Source organism: Syngnathus scovelli, chromosome 13, assembly GCF_024217435.2.
Source record: "Syngnathus scovelli strain Florida chromosome 13, RoL_Ssco_1.2, whole genome shotgun sequence".
Taxonomy (NCBI): Eukaryota; Metazoa; Chordata; class Actinopteri; order Syngnathiformes; family Syngnathidae; genus Syngnathus; species Syngnathus scovelli.
Window position 1 is genome coordinate 10,089,208 of NC_090859.1, and position 26,589 is coordinate 10,115,796.

Here is a 26,589-nt window from a genome sequence, read left to right on the forward strand (position 1 = left end):
GGTGAACCTCTGGAGACGGAGATTCCTGCTTAATTTGTAATCAATAGCCGTGTGGAATGATTTTTTTTTTTTGGGTGGCTAGGATACAAACTTCCCCAGGTTGAGTTGCTTAAATGGCCACATTGGCGCTTTCACACTTTTGCATCACTCAGCCAGTGCTTCATTTTAATTAGTCCCAGTGTGCTGCCATTTTTAATTGTAAGGCTTTTAGAAAAATTGAGTGCAATAGTAGACTATTGATTTTTTTTTTCGGGTGTGAAATCAGTCCAATTATTTTTTAAATTCAGCTTTATAAAAATAGATTCTTTTATACTTATGGCATTTCTCTTCAACTTAAAAAAGGAGTATTTTTCTTTGTTGTATTTTGTTTGGCAGGTGCGGACCGCTTCTGTGGAATGTTGAAGCAAATGTGCGACATTATCCAAATTTAGATTTCCTTACGCCGATGTATTTTTTCGTTTTTCACACTTGCAGTGTCAAATCTTCGTGATTGCACCACGTGAGCTTGAGACTTGACGTAGGCGTGAATAGCACTGTTGCATTACCGGATTCGTGTTCGTGTTGCAAATGCGTCAGGCCTTGGGTAGGGGTAAGGGTGGGGGGGGGCACCAATCTGGTCTCACCTTACCGTCACCTGTCACAGACAACAGATGTTCACACCAGAGGATTATTGAGCCACTCAACACCACATTGTGCGTCGTGTGCGCATTGGGTTGGCTTTGTGAGTTGGCATACTGTTCATCCATGTGATATTAATTACACTGCCTGTTTTAATGGTGGTTAAGCAGATCTGTCTCAAAGTTTTGAGGTTCTGGGTTTGAATCTTGGCTCTGTGCTTCCTTCTCAGGAGCCAAATGTGGTACCCACTAGTCCACAGTGCTGATGTTTCCAGGTTCTGTTGAACTCCAACAAGAGAGATCCCGCCCCTTTTTTTAATTTTTTTTTTTTATTATAAGGACAGCTGCACCCACACACACACACCCTTTGAGGTCTCTATTTAAGAATACACACATTTTTTTCTGCTGGGCGGATCAGTTCACCTGTGTGACACCTTCGTAATATCATTTGGATGGTATTCCAGGATAATCATAAAAAGATTGATTATAGCATTGTTGGCAGAAACAAGTTATCTTGCTTGGACTATCATGAGGAAACTTTTTAAATTGGAAACTAAATTAGAAAAGGTTTGGTAGTCGCAAGCACTTAAATTATGTTTGTATGATTGATAGGACAAAGAATAGTGAGGGGGAGAGAGAAAAAAAAAATGGCCGGATCATGAAAGGCAGATGAATATTTTGGCTGCCTGTGTGTGTGTTGGTGAGCGTCCACCTTCATGTGGTGACACCACCATCTGCTGCCTGTCCGTGCAGGTTCTGTCCAACTCAGCAAGACGCTCCTCTTATGTCCCACACATCCAGGTGGCATCTCACCAAATAAATCAACCCTGTTCTCCACATAGGCCGTCCGTCTGTTTGGTTCCACGTCATCCGCGGAACCAACCAACCAACGGGTCCAACAATGTAGTTGAATAAGAAAAAACGTAAAGAGGTGTCAGATGGTAGGCGTTTGCAAAAAAAGGGGGGGGGGGGAGGGCAGGGGAGGAGGGGACGGTTGCTCTCATCTTTTGTTCTCCTGGATAATAAGCCCGTCGTCACCCTGCAAGTCCATAAGCCGCGGCAACTCCTCCATTGTAAGTCGATGAAACCTTTGAAGTCCAACACAATACGGGATGCTGTTTGACCCCTCGGATTTGTTTTCCACAAAGAGAATAATGGAAATGGGACTAATTAGTTCCAGGATTATATTATAGCCATCACAAAATGTTATTTATGTAATTAATGCAATGTGGGTAAGACAAGTGAAGGTAACCTTTTGGTTTTTATAGAGGGGGAAAAAATGTAGCACACATAAAACTGGAGGTTTATGTTTGGTTGAAATCACTTAATTTTTTTATGTGGCATATGTGGTGGACACAAAAAATTATCTTCTCCATGCTACCAAACAAGGCTGCTTATGCCAAAATTTTCACAAATTTGAGAAAAAAAAAATACACTACGTGGGAATCGTGTTCCAATGTTACTGCCAATCACATTTCAAATCATCCTATTCCAGGAGCATTCAACTTTTGATTTCCCACTGACCATAAATGGTAACTTTGTAAGGTTTTTCAGCAATGGCAACTGTGTCAGATTGCACAGTCAATTATAAATAACCTCTATTGCCCTAAAAAACTCAGCGTGCTTCCAATTCCAGCCAAAAACAGTGAAGGGAGGAAACACACATACATCAGTGCCAACAGCCTGGAGGACAGTGGGGAGGGCAGAGGAGGGATTTATAGCTACATGTCATATATACAAAGGTAAATATTGCACACAAGCAAATAAAGGCCTTGAATATTGCTACCGTTATGGTTGATGAGGCCGGCTCGAGCCGACCAGCATCTGCAACCCACATGAAATCTAAAAATATTCCAGCACCATTGACTGCTGCTGTGCGGTGGCCTCGGTGGCTAGAGGAGTAAGTGCATGCGTATAGTACGTATGTTTGTGCGCATGACTTATAGTGGGAATGGTGAAAGTGCTTCGTTCAGGCATATAGTTTGTTGACAGGCCATAGCCGCAGCTATGCTATTAAAATAAAAAGAGGGTTTTTTTTCAAGCCTAAGTGTTGACAATAAAACTGCATGGATGCATGCAGTTGGGAAAATGATTAAATTCTTGAAGGAGAGATATGCTTTGAAATAATAGTTCTGGTATTTGTGCAATCATCTTCCACATTGGGATAAACAGGTGAATCCTTCTGGCCAATGGCGGAGCTAGGATTTTTTTTTTTTCCTTGGGGGGGCCATGGGGTGGCCAAAGAAATCTCAGGGGGTCTGTGCAACAAAATCAAACAAAAAAATGTTTACCATTCCCCCCCAAAAATTACAAAAAAATACTATACTATATACTATAGTTTGCCTACAAGGGAAAAAAATGTTTACCATTCCCCCCAAAAAATTACAAAAAAATACTATACTATATACTATAGTTTGCCTACAAGGGAGGGGGCGGGTGTAAATTTGGGGGGAAAAAAATCCCAGAAAAATGCGTGGAGGAATTAAATTTCCTGTTACGCTGGCCTATTTTATTCGCTAATATTAATATATAAAATGTATACAGTACCCTTCAATGTGACTGAATGGGACAAGAGATTTGAATATGATCATTTGGGGAAATGTGAGGTGTTTTGTTCACCAACTGAATGCACAAACTGATGTCTGCAGTTGTTTGTTTACCTTCAATGTAATGTGACATTTTGTTTCATCACATCACAATTAAGAATGCAGACACCTTTTAACTCCCATGACCTCAATTTGATCCTTGCAAAATATAATAATACACACACACACACACACACACAAGGAGACTGCAGCAGTGTCACTGTGTGTCTGTCAGTGCGTCCCAGCGTGCAGGTGCGAGCAGATTGACAGACGGCCCGTGTCTCCCGTCCAATTAGAAACCACAAGCGTGACCACGTGAACAAATCCCGTCGCGTGAATTTCCGTCGGAGTGGCAAGGAAGCAGCAGCAGGAGGAGCAGCAGCAGCAGCTCTGCATAGTGGAAGGAAATAACCGCAAAGCTTGCTCGAACCGCGAGGGACATCCGAACAGGTAACCTGCTTCTTTTCTTTTTATTTGCATGTACACTTTGGCGCATGTGGTTGTCCGGCTCAGGTTGGGCTCTGCTGGGACAGTGGGGAGGGTGTGTGGGGGGGTCTCGGTGGTACCATGCTGGTTTTCCCTGGATGATTCACGGACAGGACTCGGATTCAGAGCATCATCTACCGCTTGCACTTGCGCATTCGTGCAAGCCCACCATCCTCTCATCCACCATCGCATGCACTCGTGTCGAGGCTATTGATAGTTGATAGAAGCCTTGTAATCCTTCCCATCCTCCCTCCTCCCCACTGATCTACTGGAACGCTCACCTCTTTGCACATGTCGAGAATGTTGGCCGAACTTTATTTTGCCCCAAGATGAGTTTTAAATGCGTGGATTGACACTGATCTGTGGATGCTGAGGGGTGTGTGGTAGATGTGTGCGCGTGCGTGCGTGTGTGCTGCTTGCATAAAACCATGCAGGGGAGCAGAGTCAAGCTGAATTATTTATGACTGTCTGAGAGAAGAAGATGCTTCCCCTCGGATCAAAACAAATGAGAAATGCTCCTTTTCACACATTCCAGGGACATTACTTTTTGCTTGCTTGTGCACAAAAGCAAGCTGTTGTGCTAGAGAGAGAGAGAGAGAGAGAGAGAGAGAGAGAGAGAGAGAGAGAGAGAGAGAGAGAGAGAGAGAAAGAGAGAATACCCCCAATTTAATCAGCACTTATCTTCAAATGGAGACTAGCTTGCGCAATTCGCTATTAAATAAACGCACCAAGCATACAGTATGTGGGTCAATATGAAGTGCCTCACTCAGTCGTCAATACCAGTGTAAGAAAGTATCTGAAAATGTGATTTTTTTTCCATTTTGTACGTTATTTTTCTTTGGTTATACGTAATTTGGACATTTCGCACTGCTCTGCTAGCTTTACTTTGCTTAATAACTGGTTTAATTATAAAATTATTGTCCACCCTTGGGAGGTCTCAAAGAACACATTATGGTAATATTGACCCATTAATAAATTAGTTCACCTGAGTTATTACATTTATATATAACACGTTTTTATCGCTCTTAAACGCGTAGAAATATATATATATGGAGCGTGAGCGCATATGCGCTGAATCCGAGCGACCAGGTTGTGCGCATGCGCACTCCTTGCGCCATTCATCTCAAGGGAACCTCAGCTCAGTGTTCCGGAGGCAGAAGGAGAAACCAGCAGGCGGCACCGGGCTCTCGCTCCTCGCAGCAGACTTGGCCACTATTCGTAGCACTTGTGGACATTGACACCTCTTCTTCTTTGTTATGATCGGGAGTGTTTATTTTTCAGAGTAATTTTTAACCAGCTTGGATTCTACGTTGGTTTGGTGCCGACGTCTTCCACCGTCTCCGGCGCAAGCAAACGCCGTAAGTTATTGCATTTGAATCCGGACAGGCTTGTTTGAATGAAAATGCAACTTTTAATTGCAATATTGTAAAGCTTATTTCTTGATGTTATTCTATTATCGTCTCCCCTTGCTTTCGTTTTTGAGTACTTGCGCGCTTTTCCGCGTCGAAAAAAAAAAGAGGAAGCAGACCTAAAGTCACCAAGGTTTATGTTGCAACTTCAAAACAGTTGCAATTGCCTTGTGCAAAAATGTTAAATAGCAGTTGCAGAGGCGGAAATGGCTTAAAATGAATCTTGCACTGCAGGTGTTTTGACGCTGCACTTCCGCACCACGCTGTCAAATCCTTGTAACCTAAATTAGAGACAGCTGCTCTCGTCGTGCAGATTTTGTTTATTTCCTTCCTTATGTCACCCTTCTTTGGATCTGATTTTAAATCATTTCAATAATAGCACGCGCAATTTGACAACGTTGAATTGATTTTCCTACTTTATCTTTTCATCACCCCTGGAGAAATGCTGAATTGCACTCTTTGCCTTGTTAAACCAGCTTGTTGGCATACCTGTGCACTTGAACTAAGGTTGGGAAATGAATGGCAATTCTAGAAAACGCCCAGCTTCAAAGTCTCAAAATATGCAGCCCAAAAATGCAAAAGTGTCTATTGTCTGTGTAATAAATTCACAGCTTGGTATATGAATAAGATGGCGTGCAAAATCCCAATGCTTAGTTAATTCTCAATGTGGTTCTGATCATTTAAATCACTTGTGTTGGAGTAGGGGCCCAAACTTCGGCACCCCTGCAGTAGTAGAACAGGAGCTCCCTCTAATGGTCGGAGAAAGAACCACTGTCTAACGACAGTTCAGTTATGTTTCACTTTTTTATTTAGTACATTTGCATTTTAATTCAACGCTGTTTCCAAAAATCTTTTGTGTTTTCCAATATTAAGAATATAGGCCTATGAGTATTATTATGTTGTCTGTCTGCATGTTTTGCTACCGTTTGTGTTCAAGTATAAGTAAAGGTCAATGTTGATGTTGTTAGCGGGCCAATGGCGTTTCCTGTTATTTGTTAGCATTAAGCTAGCAGACTTTTGTAAGGCAAATTACGGTTATATATGTGCGTAATGGATATTTTTGAGCTCTTGAGCAAGCATGGATGTAAAAAAAGAAAAGGCTAGCCACAAATGGCCAGCTAATAGCACAGAAGGTTAATTATTGAGTCAATTATATTTTAACGCATTTTTGTGACTGGCCGTCTGTGTTGGCTTTGTGACTAATGACTTGTTTCCTTTTGGGTTATTTTGGTTAGCTCCAGCCGTCCCCCGACACGCAACCAGTCACACCTGCCCCGCTTATGTCGAAATGTGGGGTGTCTTTGTTTTGGCCCCGCTGCCCTGGCCTCAGATTTATGTATAGGCCGTTTGGTTGTCGCTTGTTGCAAGTCATACAATGTTGCTCTTGTGTGTTGAGCAGACTGGTTTAGGTCTGGTTTATTTTGTACCTCTGTTCATATTTGATTTTCCATTTTTACTTCTACAATCGGGATTTCTATGAAGACTTCTACTCGGGTCTCCGGATTTACTGTCTCGTGTTTATTTATTCAACAACAGTGTGTTTACTTAAGATGATTTCTTTGCACACACGCATGCGTTAAGAGTGAAGTTACACTCTGATCCCTTCGCTACAGAAAATTATTGCTTTTGTGCAACATAATATTTTTCAGTTGTGTCGGTTGGGGAGTTTCTTCCATGAGTTCTTTGATTGTTTTAAATCAGTCGCCAGTGGACATTGATTTACACTCGTCAAAGCCAAATTAAATGACATGTTGTTAAACCTTGCCCCTGTTCTATGTTACTGCGTAATCCATCAGCGCTCAAATGTTTTCCTGTGCTACATAAGGTGTTCTTATTTTTTTGAATGACATTGAACCGCGATCATATTGGATGGTTGCATTTGAAGATGGATTTATCCAGCAGAACTGACCACGACCCAGCTCTACAGATTAAGGACATGAAATTGGCATGACATATTGTAGAAAGGCCTCCACTGTCCAACTGATACCAGCGTTGAAGGCAAATACTCGCTTTCAATCCCGTTTGGGATTAATTCATGCCCTGCTTTAAACAGGTTGGCATGTCGGAGAGTGATACGGCACAGCGACACGCACTCACTGGGTGTCTGTCAGCGAAACCCGAGTGTGCCCAGCAGCTCTCAAATTTTAGCACACGCCAGCACATCTTCCATCTCATCTGGCTGGGATAACGTAGCGCTAATTCAATTGGCCGCCGCTGTAGTAAAAGCTTTCCTAATTGGCCGACACGGCAGCTGGCTGCTAAGGCTCCGGTAAGCACGTCGGGGAGTTGGCAGAAGGTCCCAGTGGTGCCAAGCAGGAAAGGGTAAACAAAGGGTAGATGACGTGACCGTGCCGTGTTATTTACGCTGTTCAACATGACAAACATTCCCTTTTGGACTCACATTCCAACATCTGATCATATCTCATTTCATTTGAGGGATGTTAATTGAAGCTACCCCCTCCCTTCCCCTTCCACTTCCTCAGAAGCAGCCTTGCTAGCTTTTGTCACACCAGCATGTCTCAGGAAACATCTTTCCAACGGATTCAGGAATGAAGCCGTCATCTCTCTCCCCTCCAACTGCCACTGCAGCAGTTCCTGTTTCCTTTCACCTCAGTGAGGAATCCAGCAGTGACATAGACAAGGGATGGGGGGGGGGGGGAGTCACAGAGTGTGGAAGGTTGCCCATGTAAGGTTTCCTGCACCTCACGCAAAACCTTGAACCAAACTTCCGTGGCTGTTCTCATGAACTTCGACTTAAGCGTGTTTTCTTAACATGACGTATATCAAGACGTGCATACATTAAGTCTAGCTTATATATACAAGGAAAATTTATCATGTTATGCTAACGTGAGCCTAACTATGATGTTTCACCTTATATGTTAGCATTATGCTAACAGGATATTGAAGTTCCATTGTATTAAATAACGGCATAAATGCCAAAATTGCTGGAAAGCACACACATAGATGAGATAGAACTGTAATAAATCAATTCCAGCATTTATCTTATACTGCAATGATAGTTGGCTTTATTAAAAACATTCTTCTTGTCACTGCCGGCACCAAATATTAGAAAATGTTGGCAGTTTTGCTGTGACAAAAAAATATATTTTTTCCCATATCTTTATTGGCTATAGCATGTCATGGTAGATTTAAAAACATCGGATGTATTGATTTTAATATTTAACCGTTGTAAAATTTGAGCTCCCCCTTCCTGTTGACATGTGACATGAATCAAAATGTTGCGTTTCTGAAGCACAATTGGGACGTGAGGCGTTGAAGGGAGGAATGTGTTTACTGTGACAGTTGGATATGCTGTCAGCGATCCAATCTGTGCTATCACTTTTCTGCTGTGCCTCACTCTGTCGGTGCTTGCACAAGCTTCTCACACGCTGTTGGTGTCTTCTAACACACTGTATACACATCTTGATAACCCATTTAAACAGGTTCCTATCTCCGAGCAGGGCTCTCCATTTTTTTTTTTTCTTTTGTCACCTTCGACCACTTCCTCTTTTTGCTTTGCTACTGTGTAGAAAAGAGCTTAGAGCAGGGAAATCATAGCTTACCCTAATTCAGGCTTCCTGGAAGACCTTAAAGCAAGCAGACCATGTTCGGACTCTAACTGGATGTTTGCCAGTTTGAATCCTGTTATGGTTAACTGTACTCCTGTCGTAGTGCCGCAGAGCAAGGCACCGCTCAGAAAATAATTGTAAAATACTTTTGCGTGAAACTAACGACAGTTTCCTCTCCGCCGCTGTGACCTCTTAACTGTTGTCAGCCGACGAATTGCCGCTTTCATGTTAAGCTGTGGCGAAATGCCCCCATAATTGGTCGTGCAGATTATCACCGAGGTTCCCTGCGTGTGTGTATGTGTGTGTAAATTGCCTTTATCTGATTAGGACATTTATCTAATAAAGGACGATTTATGGGATTGGGCTCTCTCCGCCGCTCTGCACACGCAAGAGTAGAGATAGCAAAGGTAGAGCCATTAAAGCAATGTGCTTCTCTGTTTACTATTGACAAAAATATGGATGGCAAGAAGCAGTTATTTTTTTTCTGGACAGAGATTTGTTTGGCAATTAACTGGCCCATTGCCATTTTCTGGAGGAAATACGGTGAATGCGTCGTTCTTGGCTCGGATATACCGAAAGCTCTACTTGCTTTATTTACTGTAGGGAGGAAAATCTAACTCAGTGGAAGCAACAGAGCATGCACACAGCCCTACAAACGAACAAGGCTGGCACTGAAGCTTGGCCGTATTTCTCCAGAGATCTTTTGGAGCCGTATCGTCGTCTCACTTCAGCGCGCACATCCGCTTCGGCCTGCCTCGCGCACAGGCCGCCGTCACTCGGTTACTTGTTTGGCTTTTTAAGTGGACTATCAACAAGTCAAAACATCTCCTTATGTTTGTTATGAGTCATGTTATTGAGCAAATGGAGGGGAAAAAAATAACATTTGGTGGATGTTTATTCAAATTTCAAAGCTACAATATAGCCACAAGTTTAAAAGAAAAGACTGGTTGTAAGCTAGCTTTTTTTTAGCTAGGTTGTTCATACAAGCTATTATAATTCCTTTTTTGATTGTATGTTTATCTTCAAATTTTTTTCTGTATGTCGTAACTGGCACCCTTTTGTGGTGGAATCACAAAAAAAAAAAAAACACACTTGTGGGGTTAATTCCGCATATAACAGACTTGACTGCGCCCGCTATGTTAGCGTCGGTCTTTTCATATGTCGTAAGCCTTCGCTCACTCACCCACAAATGACTCATTGATCCGCAGCCTTGACACTTTGTCAAGGCTGATTGGTGTCTGCCAGCATCTCTTACAAACACCCGCCAGCGTTCTCCATCTCAGTAGATCCAACTTGCATTGAGAACATTGCAAAATCCATCCGGGCTTTAAAATGTGCTGCTTTCGCCAGAGTGTGAAAGTAAAGCAAAACACAACTAGCATCTGTTAATAACCTTCAACAAACAAGTCGTTATCAGAACATGTCTGTCGTAATTGCTTTTTCTTGTCAACTTGATCTGTTTATTGGCAATGTTTGCTGTCCGTGGTGCTGAAAAAGCTTGCGATTGTCTGCTGCCTTCTATCTTATCGCAAACCAGTAGTCTTAAGAATCTCAACAGCAAGCGAGGGAAGTGAGAGAACAGACAAACGACAATAGCATCACCATCTGCTGCTTTCTGCTTTCAGAGGGAAGAGTAAGAAAACAAAAGATGACTAGCAGTATTTTAACATGATCAATCCATATTTATTGTGTGACAGCATTTCTAACCTCTAATATTGTAGAGTATTCCATCTTCTGGTGTTGCGAAATCCTTTTCAGAATCATTAAACCGGCTAAATTATTGCTAGCACGTCAGATTTTACGCGCATGCTAATGTGTCAAGATATACAAGCGGTTATGGAGACACCTTAAGAACAGGAGTAGTGAGCATTTAACCATCATAAAAGTCATTTCAAAGAAACAATTTGTATGTTGTTTTCATCTGACCATAACACGTTGGAGTCATTTTCGCAACGGGACCTCCAGTTGATCCGAAATGCGGATTGTATGTTGAGGTCAGCTCAGGCAGCCGAGGCTATTTCCGTTGCCTCTTGTCAGCCACACTGCCAATTTCAGAGCAGCACTTCAGGTTAATCCATTTAGCACGCCTCCCGCCTTGTATTGCTTTCCAGCGTGGAATCATCTTAAATAACCGTTGTTTGATCCACTTTGGCAGCACTTTGGAATATTAGAGGGAAGCACAATTGTGATTTAGTAACATAATGTTAGACGGTAAGATAGCCGTCTATATTTAGTCTCGGTTGTAAGAAGCATGCCTTCGAAAACGACTTGCGTGCTCGCAGCGTGAACATTTTAATTACTGCTCGGAATTGCTGACCAACACCTTTTTAATGGTTTACGAGTTGGCTTTATTGCCGCTTTGTCAGCCGGCATAACAGGAAACAACTCCTCAGACGCACAACCGGATCAGATTTGTTTTCGTTTACATCAAGGCAATCGTGGATTTAATTACGCCTCGTGGCTAAATATAGATGAAATGTGAATTCTGATTAGGGTGAAGCCTCTCAAAATACATTTTTGGGGGTATGTCTTGTTGGATTTTGGGTGCGGGGCTGGTTATGGGTGATTCGGTGTGTAGGTGTGGGGGGGGGGGGGGGGGGGCTGTTGTCTTCCACCCCGTCTTTTGGCCTTGGCGATCATCTTTGGCCGAGTTCTCGGGTGGGGGCTGTTGTCTTCCCTCCCGTCTTTCGGCCTTGGCGATCATCTTTGGGTGGCTCCTTCTGGCACCTGCTGGTTTTATCTCCACGTGACCTTCCTGTGAACATTCTTCTCCAATCTGTCGTACCTCATTCAACCGTATCTTTTCTTTGTTAGGCAAACTATTTCCCTCTGTAGCATTAGTCAAAACATAAGATACAATCAAGTACTTAACGGTCAAGACGACTCTGGCCGTGTCCATGATTCAGAGAAAAAACATCAGGCATGCATTCCACAGTTCCTTAAGGGTCATTAAGCTAATTAATGTTTCTTTTATTTATTTAATATGTGAATATACTTGTCTGCTTATGTACTTTATTCAATGAGGTTTGAGCATATCTGTTTTTGTAGCGAGGCAGGACTTTTTGTATTTGGACCTCATTCCTTCAGTCTCATTTCAGTTTGTTGCGTATTGTTCCGCTGAAAACAAAGCAAAGAATTAGATGGCTGGATAATAAAGCACTTGGACTGCCTGAACCCGAACACTTAATAGCTCCACGTTGCCTCTCAGCTTCTCATGTTGACGTGTTTTACGTTGATGGCGGATACAAAATCAATGCAATAGCGTGTTCCTCCCTCTGTGGGAATTGTGTGACCCAGTTAGCTTCTCCAGCAGGCAGCAGCAGAGTTATTTTTACATATTAACAGGAGACAATACTTTGTCCTCTGCTCGTCCTCCTCCCGTCTCGCTGTTTTCTCTTTGCTCTTTATCTTCCATCGGAGCCATTCGCTTCCTTTTAAACTTTCTCTCTCTTGGCTTCCTGCCAACATTGGTTGGAGAGTCATCAGCTACTTGCCTCCGTTGATAGCGCAATATTTTGTTAAATGAGGTAGATTACAAATGCTCAAGCAAGCGTAAAAGCAGAGCATAAAAAAATGGACGGCTGATTGATATTTGCTTGACTTGTTGTCATTTGGGTTGACGATTATTAGATGTTGTTATTCATGGCGCCGATTCGCTCAAATTGTTTTTCAGTCGAGTGGACTGCATCATAAGAGATTTTTTTAAAATATGCCAAGATGCTTGTTTGCTAATGGCTTTTCTAGCTACTCGAGCAATTTCGTTATAAATCACATGAACCGGACGATTAAATCGGCTAGCCGATTCAATTGAATCAATCGACCGATTATGGCCCCTCGAACATCGGCCAAAATAATCGGTCAAGTGATTGTTTTTATCTTTATGTACGCACGTACCACTCGTCTCATTATTTGCGCTGTACCAATTGAAACAATATGTAGGTTTCTATATTGATCCGTCATGATTTCAATTTCAACGACGAAAAAAAAAAATGGCTGCTTATTTTTTAATCTAGTCTTTAATTTGAGGCCTTCCCCTTCGCTCTCCTCTGCTCTCCAGAGAGTTCAAGGGAAGAGAGTGTAGCTGCAGGTGTCGACAGGTCGTCTATTCACCTCCTAATGATGACGGATAGCCTGACTGCGGCGAGCAAGAACGCAAGCAGAAGCTGAGCGATTCCAGGAGATTAAGAAATAGCAACGTAAGAACAAACTGTGTTTATATTTGTCTGCTGCTGGGCAGGTGGCGGGACTTAAATGTTTCTGTCCTGTTTGTCAGCTCCCCGATGCGTATATTTCGAGGGAGAGGTCACTAAGTGCATGGCCCGAAAATTACCCCTCCACCAAAAAATGTCAGGTTGTTGCTCTTTACACGCAGTGTGGAATGACACTTGATTTTGTCTAAGGCCTCGGCTCTCTGATAACTGTCACCGTGCTGTCTTAGTCATCAAGTAAAAGTGTGAATATAGGCTTGACAGGAAGTGAGAGCAGCCCCCGCCTAACCTCATCACAACACGCACAGTAAAGTCTCACCCTTCCGAAAATGAAGCCTTGTAGCTATGGCAACCATGAATGAGTGGAGATGACCGGGCTGGGTTCACTTCTGGTAAGCCTGGGTTGAGACCTTGCCATGATTTCCTCATTTCATATTGACACGAGGCAAGTTTGCAGGTGCTAACACCAAGGGAGCTTGGAAACAGTGATGTCTTTGTAATTGGCAAATCTCAACTGGGGCTCACTGATGAATGATTCATTTGTGTGTGGCAGTGAGAGCCATGTCTGATTTTAGAGTCTCGACACTCATCAGCTGGTTGGTTCGTGGGTAACTGATATGTGCGGTACTTTTGGCACTCTTGCACTACAGTTGGTGGAGCCACTTTTTTTTTTTTGATGGGTCAGCAGTAATGCGAAGCGCAATAACACAACCGGCAGCTTTCCATGTTTGTCTTCCAAAAGCCCCTCCCACTTCAATTATTTTCCTCAACCTCTTTCAATGCAATTTTGCTTAATTAATAAATTTATAAAATAAATATTTTATTTTTTTTATTTTTTTTTTTTAGTTTATTTGACCGGGACAGTGTACATTAGTGAATATTTCTGTAGAGGCACCAGGAATTAGCCATATACATCTGTGTATATTTTTATATATTTTAAAATAATAAATAATAATAATATTTCTGTAGATGCACTGGGAATTAGCCATATCTGTGTACATTTTTATATATTAAAAAAAAGAATCAGTGAATATTTCTGTAGAGGCACCAGGAATTAGCCATATACATCCATGTATATTTTTATATATTTTAAAATAATAAATAATAATAATAATATTTCTGTAGATGCACTGGGAATTAGCCATATCTGTGTACATTTTTATATATTCAAAAAAATAAATAATAATAACATACTGGTATACAATAATGAATATTTCTGCAGTTGCACCAGAATTAGCCATGAATTAGCCCCATGCATCTGTGTATGTGATATCTGTAATTCAATACCGGCTTATTGGAGTTAGCGTTGCATGTAAATTTTGCATGATGGAAATGAGGATAAGGGCACTAGCACATCATAATTACACTTAACTCTGTACGAAGATTAAGAAGGATTAGCATTTTGATTCGTATTTCACCGGGTGAACCTAACAGTGGTTCAAATGGTTTATTCTGTTCATTCTAAAGGACAATATAATCTCTCATTCAGTTTAGAATGATGAATTATGGGTGCTATAGCTACTCGCGATGGAAGAGACCATGACCACAACACACAATGTTTGCATAGCAGACGTAAGAGTCAAGTCTGAAGGCAAACGGGTTCCTGTGGAGCATTCCCGAGCAAAAACTGCTTGGCTTTCATCCATGTGATCCCAGATCTTGTGGCTGATAAGGTTGTACTTTAGTACATGTTTGACATTTCCAACTAAAAATCTGCTCTTTTGTCATTGATTGTTTGCGAACAAGGAAGTGGCTGTAAATAAAACAAAATGTCTAGACAATGTTTCTCTGAAGTCAAAAATTATTTTCTCAAGCACGCCTTTTGTTGACAGCTTCCCCTTTTTAAAAATGCTCACGCCTCTGGCAGTTATGCCATTAGCATGTAATTAGTTTGACAAAATGAATCATCCCGCTCTTGTTGTTTTTTTTAAATCACAAAAACCATTTGAATGGGTAATTGTCGCTGTGTAAATAGAATCCATTTTGACTCCAAATAAACACACAAACACGATTAAAAATGTTTGAAAATGAATTGGCCAAATGTGTTTTTAGTGAGCGCTAAGCTAGGATGTTTATACTGGAACAAAAAAAACACAACTGATGACTGGAAACCAGTTGAACTGGCCAGAATAATAATTGCCCAACCTACACCCACCCACGTTAGACATGCAGCTCTTAACAAAGTGGTGAATGCTTGAAATGACACACCACACACACACTCATTTGTGTGAGTTTCATGTTTGTGCATGTTTGTGTGTTCCTTGCACTTGTCAGGTTTACTGCCAAGTTGGGAGGTGCGTGGAAGTATAAATTAGCAATATCGGTTAGTCAAATGGAAAATAATGCAATATTTTGTTGTTGCCATATATTTTAAATTTGCCTCTATTATTGTACGTGAAACAATTTGTAAATCGCACACTGATCAATGATGATTGGCATTTTGGTTTTAAAAGTCAAATACATAAAGTCTATGATTTTTTTTTTTTTTTATAACATTGACCTCTCTACCCTGTAATTTGTTTCCAGGAAAGGTGAGAATGGAAATGAGGTCGGACTTCTATCATTAGCATATTTTTTTTAAATGTGAGAATTTCTGTCCTGTTAATGAAACGACACTTCTTGTCTTTACAAATAAAACACTGAAATTATTTCTTGGGACTAAACAAAATTTCTAAAATTTGTTACGATAAAATACAAAAAGGTGAGAATATCTCAATTCAAGTATTGTTTGGTGCATTGGCTTTTATGACTTTTTTTTTTTACGATTATGCCAATTATCGGAATTAAATTCCGATTAATTGCACAGCTCTATTATATGTGATCCATAATATTATCTATTCTTTGTCCATAGATACCAAAACTTGACCTGAATCCAGAGGGAAAGTGGTCCAAAAACAAGAGTGGAGGACAGTTGGAGGTGAGGAAGACCTTCAAACATTTTGTCATGTATCCAAAGTTTTCAATGTTTTGTAAGAATTTGTCAGGGTGTCATCATTGCTGAAGTCTAGACATCCCGAAAACAAGACTTGCCCTGTTGTGGAATTTTTTTTTCCCCTCTCACCCCTGTTGAGTCCAAGACCCACCGATTGAGTGATAACGTGCGTGTTTGCGCTTGTGTTTCTGATTTCAATCCAAAATTCAAATAGAAGGATCCAAGAGAATGTAACAAAGAATCATTCTGGAAAATTATATGCAAAATTTTCCACTAATGGAGAATAATTTGCAAATTTCAAATTGACAGCTTGGGGAGAAGCTGTTTTCACACACGCACTCACAAGTACATGAAGTCTTTTACCTAAGTGTGAAATTTGGATCCCAACAAAGATTTTCTCTAACCTGCTTTGAGCTTCCAACCAAACCTCCCCTCCTAAATAACTAAACCATCACTTTCTTATAGTTATTTATTATTCCAAAAATCATCTTGGGTGTATTTGTAAATCATTTTACGTTGTTGCAAATGATCCGGCCGCTGTCTTCATTGGGTTAGATGGAAAGCAGCTTTCAAGCTACTTACCCGCTAACCTTCCCCACTCTCATCTCAGTGGGGGTGTTTGTTGGTCTGCTTGTGCGTGTTTATGTGTAAATAATTGATTACTGCAGAGGTTTAGCCAATTCCTTCGTAGTGAACTAGACGCCGCCGCGTTTCATGTGTGGGCGGCGACTGCTGCTTTTAAGTTGGGATTTAAGATTTTTTTTTTTTTACTCAGCTGTACTCTTCAGTTTGGTTTGGACGCCAATTAAAGCACACTGAAAGGAAGTGAAGCTTCACTTTCATGGAAACGGAGTTGCACTAAGTGTGATTCTTTTTTTTCTCGCCATGCTTGGATTGCTTCTTTCGTCCCTGGTCTTCACTAAATGACTTTATCTCTCCACTTGAGTTGATACTTCTTTGTCATTTCTTGTCTGGCTTTTCTTTCCCCTTCGCCGCAGTGTCCTTGAAAAAAGCTGTGACTTTGCCGGCGAGCAGCAGCAGCAGCAGCAGCAGCAGCAGCGAGCATCCCTTCCTCGACACACACAAATACGCACGCGCCTTAAAATTCGATAAATAATTCATGATCATTAAAGTCTGCCTGACTTCTTCCAAACATTGTTAGGAAAACCTGCGTCTGTTGACAGTGTCAAACTTGAACTCGCATATTTTGCACACTTTTAAAAATAAATCGAGCCAAATTGTCTTTAAATCTGACACCGTGTCTGAATTAATGGCTAAGTGTTGCCTCCTCCCAAATAAGTGCTTGCCCTGTAATTAGCCTCTCTTCTCAAATAATGTCCATCCTCACACTACTTGAACTTTGTTGCTAACCAAAACAGCAGCACCTATCAAGCTACGTTAACAGTCTCTATTGCAGTTTATTTACTAGTGAAAAATCAAATATTTGTTCCAATATTTAATCGTATTTATTTATTCCCTGCAGTCTCATCGTGTAATTTTAAAATATTTTTCTTGACTCGCTGCTTCCAGTAATGGAAAAAGATTTTCAGAATAGACTTTTTGTTTTTGGATCCCAGTGTCCTGGTGCTGCCATGTCAATTTAATCTAGCAAAATTTCTTGCAACACACGTCTCTAGTGATCTGAGTGTTGCGTTTTTGTGCAGTATTTTTGGTTTCTGTCACCACGACGTGATACTGCTGCCATTAAGACTTGGATTGAGTCAGTTTAGTCCCCACCGAAGACGCAGGTGCCGAAGGCCCGGCTTGTTAGCACGGAAAAGCGCCGCCGCTCCAAAGCCCCCATTTGCCATTAAGTCAGGCATTCACTATTCTCTGCCTATTGTCAGCTTTTTCCATAGCTCTTAAAATATAGATGAAGCCTTATTGTGTTGTAAGACGAGACGATAAAGTCGCTCTGTACCGTTTGTTCGCGTCGCTTTCCATTAGAAGTCACAAAGCATTTCTGTCTGAAGTCACTGCTAAATATTTATTTTAAATGGCCGATTTCAGGTCGCTGTCTTATTAATATGCTGATATGTATGACAGTATCTCAGCGCCCTCTCTTTGTGCTGTGCTCAGCTGAACAAAAAAAAAAAAAAAAACGCTTCCGTAGCCATGGTGACCAATCCCAAGGGGAAAAGTTGAATGAAGCTGACTCGCTTACTGACTGCCTTTTCCCTTCATTGTCCCGTGTGCATTTGCAATTTGATGCTTTCTTTGTCCCACAACGCCACACTCGAGGATCATAAGCGCTATTTTCCTGCCAAATGTTGCTCTTTTAGGAAGGAGGCTGATGTATTTATTTATTTATTTATTTTTACCTGATTGTTTGGTTGCACTCGTGACCAAAGATTGTGCTAATTTGACCTTTGGAAGAACAAACATGAATAATGTTCACACAGTGTTGTCAGGCTAGACTTTAAATTCAAACATTCAGTGCACCCCGAAAACCACAATCAATCTTCCTATCTGGTGCTCAGTCCCATCTTTTCCCCAGAGTCGAAGAGCAAGACAGGAAGTCTTTAATGAAATGGCTTCGTGGAGCACACTACCTTAAATTGAACCTCACTTGCTGGGAAAAACAAAACAAAACACTAGCTTGAGTATACATATGCCACTGTTCCCAATAATAAATAGTCAAATAATCAACCCAATAAATAATTTTGATTGATTTTTTTTTTCAAATTGGCTTCTCAATAACCAATAGTGGAAAATACAAAATAGTGATTTAACAAAATCCATTTCTACAATTGACTAAAAGCACCTTTTGCTTTTACTATCTGCTCATCTGCCGCCACACACCGCCGCTTTTATTCATGAGAACGGAACACCGGGATACCTTACAGTGACGTGGATGTGTGCTCGCCAGCCTGCTTTTGAGTGTTGTGGAGTAAAACCCCCATTAGGGAATTAGTTCACATCTGGACAACCCTCACTGTCGTGCTTTTACTTTTTATTTCAACTGGCATGGCTTTGTAATCATACTGTATACGCACCATGTTTTTCCTAAATTGTATTCTATTTTTTCCCCCCCAAACATACATTTTTTTTTAATGTCCTAATGGACAAAAAAATGCAGTATATAGTTGAGAGGTAGAAAAATTAGATGAATATTTTTTTTTTTCCCGAAACACGCATTTTTTTTTAATCTCTTAATGGACAAAAAAAATGCAGTATATATTTAAGAGGTAAAGAAATTAGATGAATACTTTTTGGGCTTTATTGGTTATTGTAGTATTGTCATATTTTACTTAATTGTATTTTAATGTACTTTTTTTTCCACACAAAGCAGGTGGGTGGTTAACACATCTGCTTGACACTTCTCAGATTTACGCACATGAGCTTTCTCCGGATCTCCAGCCTGCCTCTCGCGTATCAAAAAAAATGCCTGTCATTTAAAGACTTTAAACTGCCCGTAGGTGTAAATGTGAGCGTGAATGCCTCTTTTAAATGTTGTGTGATTGGCTGGCAACCAGACCAGTGTGTACCCTGCCTTCTTGCCAAATGGGAAAGCCTCCAGCTCGAATGAGGTTTGGTGCCATAGGAATTGGCTGAAACTCTATTTTTGTCATCATATTTATTTTTTATATCTATTATTATTATTTACATTTGATTTAGACTGAAGAGGTAAAAATGTTCAAAGGCAGTCGGAAGGAGTCAAGATGTTTGTGTTTACGCAACACAGCTTGTGGGCCTCCTTAATCATTTGAGGGTCTTTATTTAATACTAAAAGACAGTGAAACATGCAAAGGCAGAGTTGTGGGGCCGTGGACAGCTTTGTGTTGTTTTGGCTAACGCGAGCTTAGCACTGAAAAGCCTTTCAAGCAGGATTAAGCTACTAAGTGTCAATGGATCAGAGAACCAGTCCAAAAACCACTTGGATATAATATTATGGCACTCAGTAACATTGTCTACTGTTCCAAAAATGTTTTGCAGTCTACAATAATTTGCTTTATGACTAATATGTATGCAAGTAAACACACTTGCTATATATATATATATGGACAGTAAAGACTACGGGGCCTTGGCAGCTCAGAAAATGCCATCTGGTCCTGCTGAAATCAACACAGCAGGAGCCCAGCAATGCGCATGTGTGCAACCACACGACTATATAGGTACACTTGAAGAGACTCTTTTTGTTATTCAGCTAATGTGGCCGATCACCCTGATTGTTATGATCCACTCTCAGCAGGATATCTGCATGCACACCATCTCCATTTCAATAATCAAGAGGACAGAGTTACACTCCTCTGTCAATGTTATCTCCCTTCCCCGAAAGCGCCATCAGCATTTTTTTTTTGCCAACTCGTCAATACCGAACTGACCTCTGTTGGCCTGCGGCCGGACCCAGTCAAGAGTGAGTTACAGTCGACGAATGCTAAAATAAATAAAACATATGCACGGTGGCAGTGTTATTCCTCAAATATCCACAGTGGCCACTAATGTGCCCTTATTGATTTTGTTTGCCTGCAGTTGGACCCAAGTTTAAGAAGAAAAAAAAAAGATTTGTGTGTATTCATGAAATATCCATTATGTCTCAGACAGGGGTCATCAATTACTAGTATGGGAGGTCCACTTTAGGGAAAACCTGTCTTCAAACCTCTTTAAGCATAAGTCACAAATATTTTGCCTGCTTGCAGGTGCTAAAGTAGTGCAAAACCTTTTTACTCATATCCCAATTTTTGTGGCCCTACTCTAAAAGGATGGCTTTCATATGTCGGCATTTTGGATCATGAGTCTGCTTCGCTTGGAGTCGAGTAGAATGGTCAGATGGACTGTGATGGATGGTAATGGCAAAAAGCCTCAAAATAAGCTCTCAGGTAGTGGAGCACCTGTCTGTCCTCCTGTCTCACCCTCATCCAGCAAAGCTGAGCAAACACATTTTCCGTTTCATTGTTGTCACACGCGGTAAGACAGGAGCAACTGGAAAACGTGCTCCTGCATCAATTGAGTTTGTCGAGCGCGCCACCTGCTCCCGACTTTCATTATTTGTGTGTTTGTCCAACTCATTATCGCACACTTTTGCATGTTTATCCATATGCAAATGTCACAATGCCAGTAAATCAGCCGGAGCTAGAGGGGGGCCGCGAGGGCACTGTTTCTCCCCGGAATTTAATCCTCCAGGGCCAGGCCAGACTTTTGGGTATTTTCCGGGGTTATATCTCCCACATTTCTATTTCTAACAATAGGTAGAGAAAAAAAAAAACATCTGCCATGATTTTTTTTACATTTTTTTGCTGAATATATCCTGGAACCAGCCAGTAATAATCCAACTTTACCATTTGTTTACCTACTCCAAATCAGATCTTGTAATAGTCCAAATCAATTCTCAAAAGCAGTTCCGTTGCCACTAATTAACACTCGCTGTGGCTTCCCTCCTCTCTGTCTCTTCAAGGCTTCATCCCTTTTGATGGTTATCACAAGAGAAAGGTGTAAATTGCCGTTCAGAGCCATATCAGCAATTCTCCCACACTATCTATCCGTTATCTTTAAATCACTTCCAGTCCCTCCCGTTATCCCTCGCCTGATTCCTTTCATCCCTGTAGGGAAAACCGGATTTAATGACCAACTGATAGGGAGAACACGACAGGCGACTTACTCGCCTTCAGAAATATATTCAATGCAAACTGAAGTGATGATGACGATGTTGACGTTTGGAAAAAATGGCTTTGTTTGTCCCATGTGCACATCTGTGTGTACGTCCAATTTCCGTCACCGGGGTTAATGACAGAGGGCTTCTCCCAGTTTCCTCCTTCTCTTGAGAAAAAAACAACATACACAAACACACACTAATGATGTGTGAAAAAAAAAAGTGGAAGGAGAGTGGCGAGAAGATGATTGTGTGGAAGAAACTTTAACCCTTGCTTGTTGGAACATGGTCCCCCCTCCCAATGGTGCCAGGCCCAGTGGGCAACAGTATATATATATATATATATATATATATATATATATATATATATATATATATATATATATATATATATATATATATATATATTTTTTTTTTTTTTATTAACACATTTTTGATGGATTATACCAGGGATGTCCCATATCCGTTTTTCTAACCGATACCAGTTACCGATACCAAGTATCGATACCACTAGTAAATTAGTTTTTTTTAAATTATTTTTTATCCAGACCTAGATTTCCCATTATAGCAAGCCACTTTCATTTTTATTTGATTTTATTTTTCTGTTTACAACACGAGCAGTTTTTTTTTTTTTTTTATCAAGGACCAGGTCCGTTTTTGTAGAACATTTCAGCAAAAAGTTTCCTGGCGGTCAAATTTTAAGGTCCCTCAAATAGTTTTTGTCCTTGCGTGCTTCACTCTCACGTCAAACCTTGTTTGGCTGCAATGGTGAAATTAGGCTCCTCCTCCTTGTTCCCTTTAAGGCACGTTGTTTACGTAACCTGCACTCAAATCACGTGGGGACGTTTGTAGGCCAAGCCATGATGGACGAGAGGTTCCCCCTCTCGTGTCAGTGTAACAGGCAAATCACAAGTGCACAGAGTGTCGCTGCCAGGTGTGTCAAGGAGCTAATTGTCAGTGTTGCAGGCCAGTGGCTCGAAGCATGGAGGGCGATTGCTGCTGGCGAGAAAATAAGGAACCAGGCACTCTTGTTTATGGTTCCCCTCTGCACCCTTTTTCCAATTGGCCTCTTTTTAAACGCTTCCTTTCTCCCGTCCGTGTTCATTACGGAATCTGCCCTTCTTTCTTGTTTAGCTGCTCTATGCGTCCCCACGGTTTCTTTTGCCTAATAATCAGTCCCATTCACTCATTTACCGCGTGTGTGGAAAAAGAAAAAATAAATCTCCTTTTTATTTTTGCAGCGAAAAATCGATATAGTAATTATGCTGACAGTGGTTCCAAATAAAATGCATAATGCTCATTTTCATGGGGATACAAGTCAGTCTTGTAATTTGTCTTTTGTCTTCTCTTACAAAGCAGCCGCTGAAGCAGTGAAGGCTTTTGTTGATGAAGCTATTTGGTTTCAACGCTCCCTTTTGTCTCACCTGCATAATCGGGCAACTGCTGTTCGCTGTCAAACCTTGAGAGCGTTCATGTTGGAGTGCACTCATTTACTTGTGTGATGATCCCGTCGACGTTTTACATACGAGAACGTTTGGGCACGTGTTGATACTGGTATAGTGATGTATATTTTATATTGTAATGTAACTATATCAATATTTAATGCTAGTATGAATTTATTATAACATAAGTGTGGTCACTACTAGATGACAAGATGATTTAGTACGGAATACAGGAGCTTTTTGAACATTCCATATATCATTTTTGATACTGGTATCGTGATACCGCACAGTGTAAGGTAAAAATGCAGTAATTGTGATATCAATCTCTTTTTTTAACCTCACCTATTAGATTGTGCCATATTTTATATATAAAATATCATTTTTGATACTGGTATCGTGATACCGTACAATGCAAGGTAACAATGCAATAAATGTGATATCAATATATATCACCACACCTATTAGATTGTGCCATGATTTACATTTTATTTTTATTTTATATTTTATATTAGATATATTAAATATCATTTTTGATATTGCTATTACTGTACAGTGTAAGGTAATGATCCAATAAATACATTGTGATATCAATATCTTCCCCCACATCTATTAGATTGTGTCATGCTTTATACTTTGAAATGATATCATTTCTGTAGCATCAAATACGAAAGTAGATGTTGCATAAATTGTGAGAGGGATGAGTGTGAGCCACTCACGAAGAACAAGAACATGATTGTAACATACGCTCCCTGCCAGTACCAGCACATAAAACGTGAAAAGGACCCTTATATCATGCATGTATATTTTTAACGGCACAGATGAGATATTCTCCAACTGACGAAATAACTTGTCATCCCTCAGGGGCATCTTCTCATCGGGCGGTGGCTACAGTGACGGAGGAGCACATGAGGAGCGTTGTGACGGCGGCATCCTGACCAGTAACCTTGCCTCTGCACCGCAACCCCCCCCGAGGAAGCTGGCGACCACTCCTCCTATAGGCATGGTAATGCACACTTTGCCGCAGAAGATGTGAGCAAAAATGGACGTGGGATTGTGAGAGGGAGAGAAACAAGGGATTGATTAATGGTCTCGGCCCGTGACGGCGGGAGCTTTTCCCTAAGGGCGAGCAGAGCGGAAGATGAATTATTAAAAGGAGAAAAAAAAATGGTGGGAGAGCGCTTTTCGGGTACAGTGCTTAGAGGTGAAAGGGGGAGGGGTCAAGGAGAGTGTATGATTGAGAGATATGTATAGACATACCAAGCCAAGGTGCTGAGGTTGGACTTTGCAGAACGTGGCCACATGTTTGAGGTCGTAAATTACCAAGGGTAATGAGACACACACGTGTGTGTGTGTGTGTGTGTGTGCCGCATGCAAACCAAGCGACGTGATTAGTCCTGAGTTATGGTGATGCGGTAAATGATACGCGTGACCTTGGCGAGGTTGTCGGCACCTACACCCACACGATACATGAAGCATCTTCCTTAATGACTTTGCTGGTCGATTTTATTTTTAATGAACACGCAGCCCTGCATTAGTCTTGATATTCACAATTAATTTGAACATTTATATTTTGTTATGATGAAATTTTGGCTAATGATCCACATGCTCCTTCACCATTTGTAAAAACAAATACAATATTATCAGATCATCACATGTAAGTCTTTTCTGGTGAAGTTCCGGTGCACCTTGAGGGGATTGCGGGAGCCATTCAAGGAATAACTCAAGGGGGTCCACAAAACGACAACAACAAAAATATTACTAACGTTAGAAAAAAATCTTCAGAAAACGTTGGCGAAGAATCAATAAATGTTCCTACAGGGGACAGGCAGAAATGTTGAAAAACATCGGAAAATAGCCAAAAGTCTATTTTCTGGCCTGACACCTGGGGAGGTCCCGGCATATTTAGAAATGGGGGTGGGCAGTGCCCCGCAGCCCCCCCTCTAGCTCCGCCAGTGACTGTTAGACCTCTCATCCGCTTTTAGTGGTGCTTTTGTTTTAATTTAGGAGTAAATCTTTTAATTCTCGCCTCACTCGTCAGTGCATAGAGGTTTAAAAAAAAAAAAAAAAAGCATATCCTTTGTGCAAATACGCAGGTTGACTTTAAGCTTGTGTGGTAAAAGCGTTCCAAAATTAAACTCGGAAGGATTTTACAGATGATGAGATGGAATCGATCTGTTGTTGTTAATCTCTCAAATTAGTCCAGGTGTCCTCTTTTCATCGCAGCAGGGACACAAAGTTTCCATCGTCAGTTATGGCGACCTTATTTTTGATGTGTGTGACAGCGCACGTGCGCTAACGATGAAAAAGAAAGCGCAATAAAAGCGGCTGGCGGAGAGTGCACAGAATGAATTTTTAATGCAATCTCCCCTCGGCTGCTGAATGCAACAAAGAAGCTGGGAAATTGTTGTCTTTTTGGCTCCATGGCTTGATGAGGCCATTTGAACTTCACTTCTGGTGCTGAAATCCTTGTTTTGCATGACCTGTCAACCTCGTCACAAAAAGCTTTTTGTTTTTTTTCCACATGAACATTTTGCGGCGTCTCCTTTTTACTCACTGCCGTCAGCGTTCCTTCCTTCCTTCCGTCCGTCTGTCTGCTTCGGCTTTCAATATTTGCTCACCGTAGCCTCTTATGTGCGCACTCAACATGCACTCGAGCCACATGACTTATTAAAGGTGAGTGCGGATGAGAAATCTTGTCGAGCTATAAACACACACTCAAACACAAGTGGTCTTAATATGATGGCTGATTTGCTTAACATATTCTGCACAACAGACAGAAATTCAAATCAATTGACTCTTGGTCACTGACAATTTTATTCTAATAAAATAAAAAAATAAGTAAATAAATACAAGTAAATATTATTTTAATAAATAAAATGATAAACCTCATGCAAATGAGGCTAAAGAAAATGTGCCGTCTGCGTTATGTGGCAGTTTCATCCATTTTTTTTGTCTTCCAAGTTGTTTGAATTTTCTGACATTTTTCTTTTGAAGATAACGTAAATTGAATGAAGTCATTTTAAGTTCAACAAACTTTTAACTGCATAGGCAACTTTTTAACATGAATTGTTATGGTGATTTTCCTTATTCATACGTATCTCGTTTAGAAGAACTTATTGCACTTTTGTCTGTTGTGTTGAAAATTGTGTAACACTGTCTGACAAGCCAGTGAGCCTCGGGGGTTAAGTGAAATGGTGGGTGATTGTGAAGTGTGAGCTGTCTAATAGCACTGTGCTATAACAGCATGTCAACGTGCGCGTCAATAAACAAATGCGTCACGTGTTGGTGGTTGGCACACAGCTGTCAAATGTATGTGCACACGCATGTAGTAACAAGAGGAAACCAATTTTTCCAACGAGCCTCTTACAAAATGTGTTATCCATCTCTAATGTACTGTGGACTGATTAATTAATTCACTAATTAATTGCAGGATGAAGCTTCCCTTCATTATAGCAATAATTTATGCAAGAAAAAAAAATCAGGACTGTTTGCACAACATTTTAATTCGATTTAATTAATTTAATAATAATAAATAATAGTAATTGAATAAATAATAAAAGGAATAACTTGATCATTTTATTTAATCTATTCCATTTTATTTTATTTTATTCCATTTTATTTGATTTAATTTCATTATAATTAAAAAGTTATTTAATCGATAGCTTATACAACAATGTTTAGGAGTATTTCAGAATTTGCTTTATTGGAACAAACAAACAAACAAAAATTGAACAGGTTTAATATCTGATTG

The 26,589-nt window shown here is 40.7% G+C and overlaps 1 protein-coding gene across 4 annotated transcripts in view; it reads left to right on the plus strand.

Moving 5' to 3' along the window:
• The first annotated feature begins 3,518 nt into the window (after positions 1–3,518).
• Positions 3,519–26,589, plus strand: part of strbp (spermatid perinuclear RNA binding protein) — a 39,235-nt gene continuing 16,164 nt past the window's right edge. For 2 of the 4 annotated variants that reach the window (XM_049739035.2, XM_049739039.1), the window contains exons 1-3: positions 4,812–5,046; positions 15,726–15,791; positions 23,700–23,841. In XM_049739035.2, the coding sequence (XP_049594992.1) occupies positions 23,839–23,841 (3 nt within the window). In that variant the 5' untranslated portion in view covers positions 4,812–5,046; positions 15,726–15,791; positions 23,700–23,838. Of the gene's footprint in view, positions 3,653–4,811; positions 5,047–12,723; positions 12,863–15,725; positions 15,792–23,699; positions 23,842–26,589 lie in introns of those variants that run through there. The other 2 variants (XM_049739036.2, XM_049739037.2) reach the window with 2 other exon arrangements.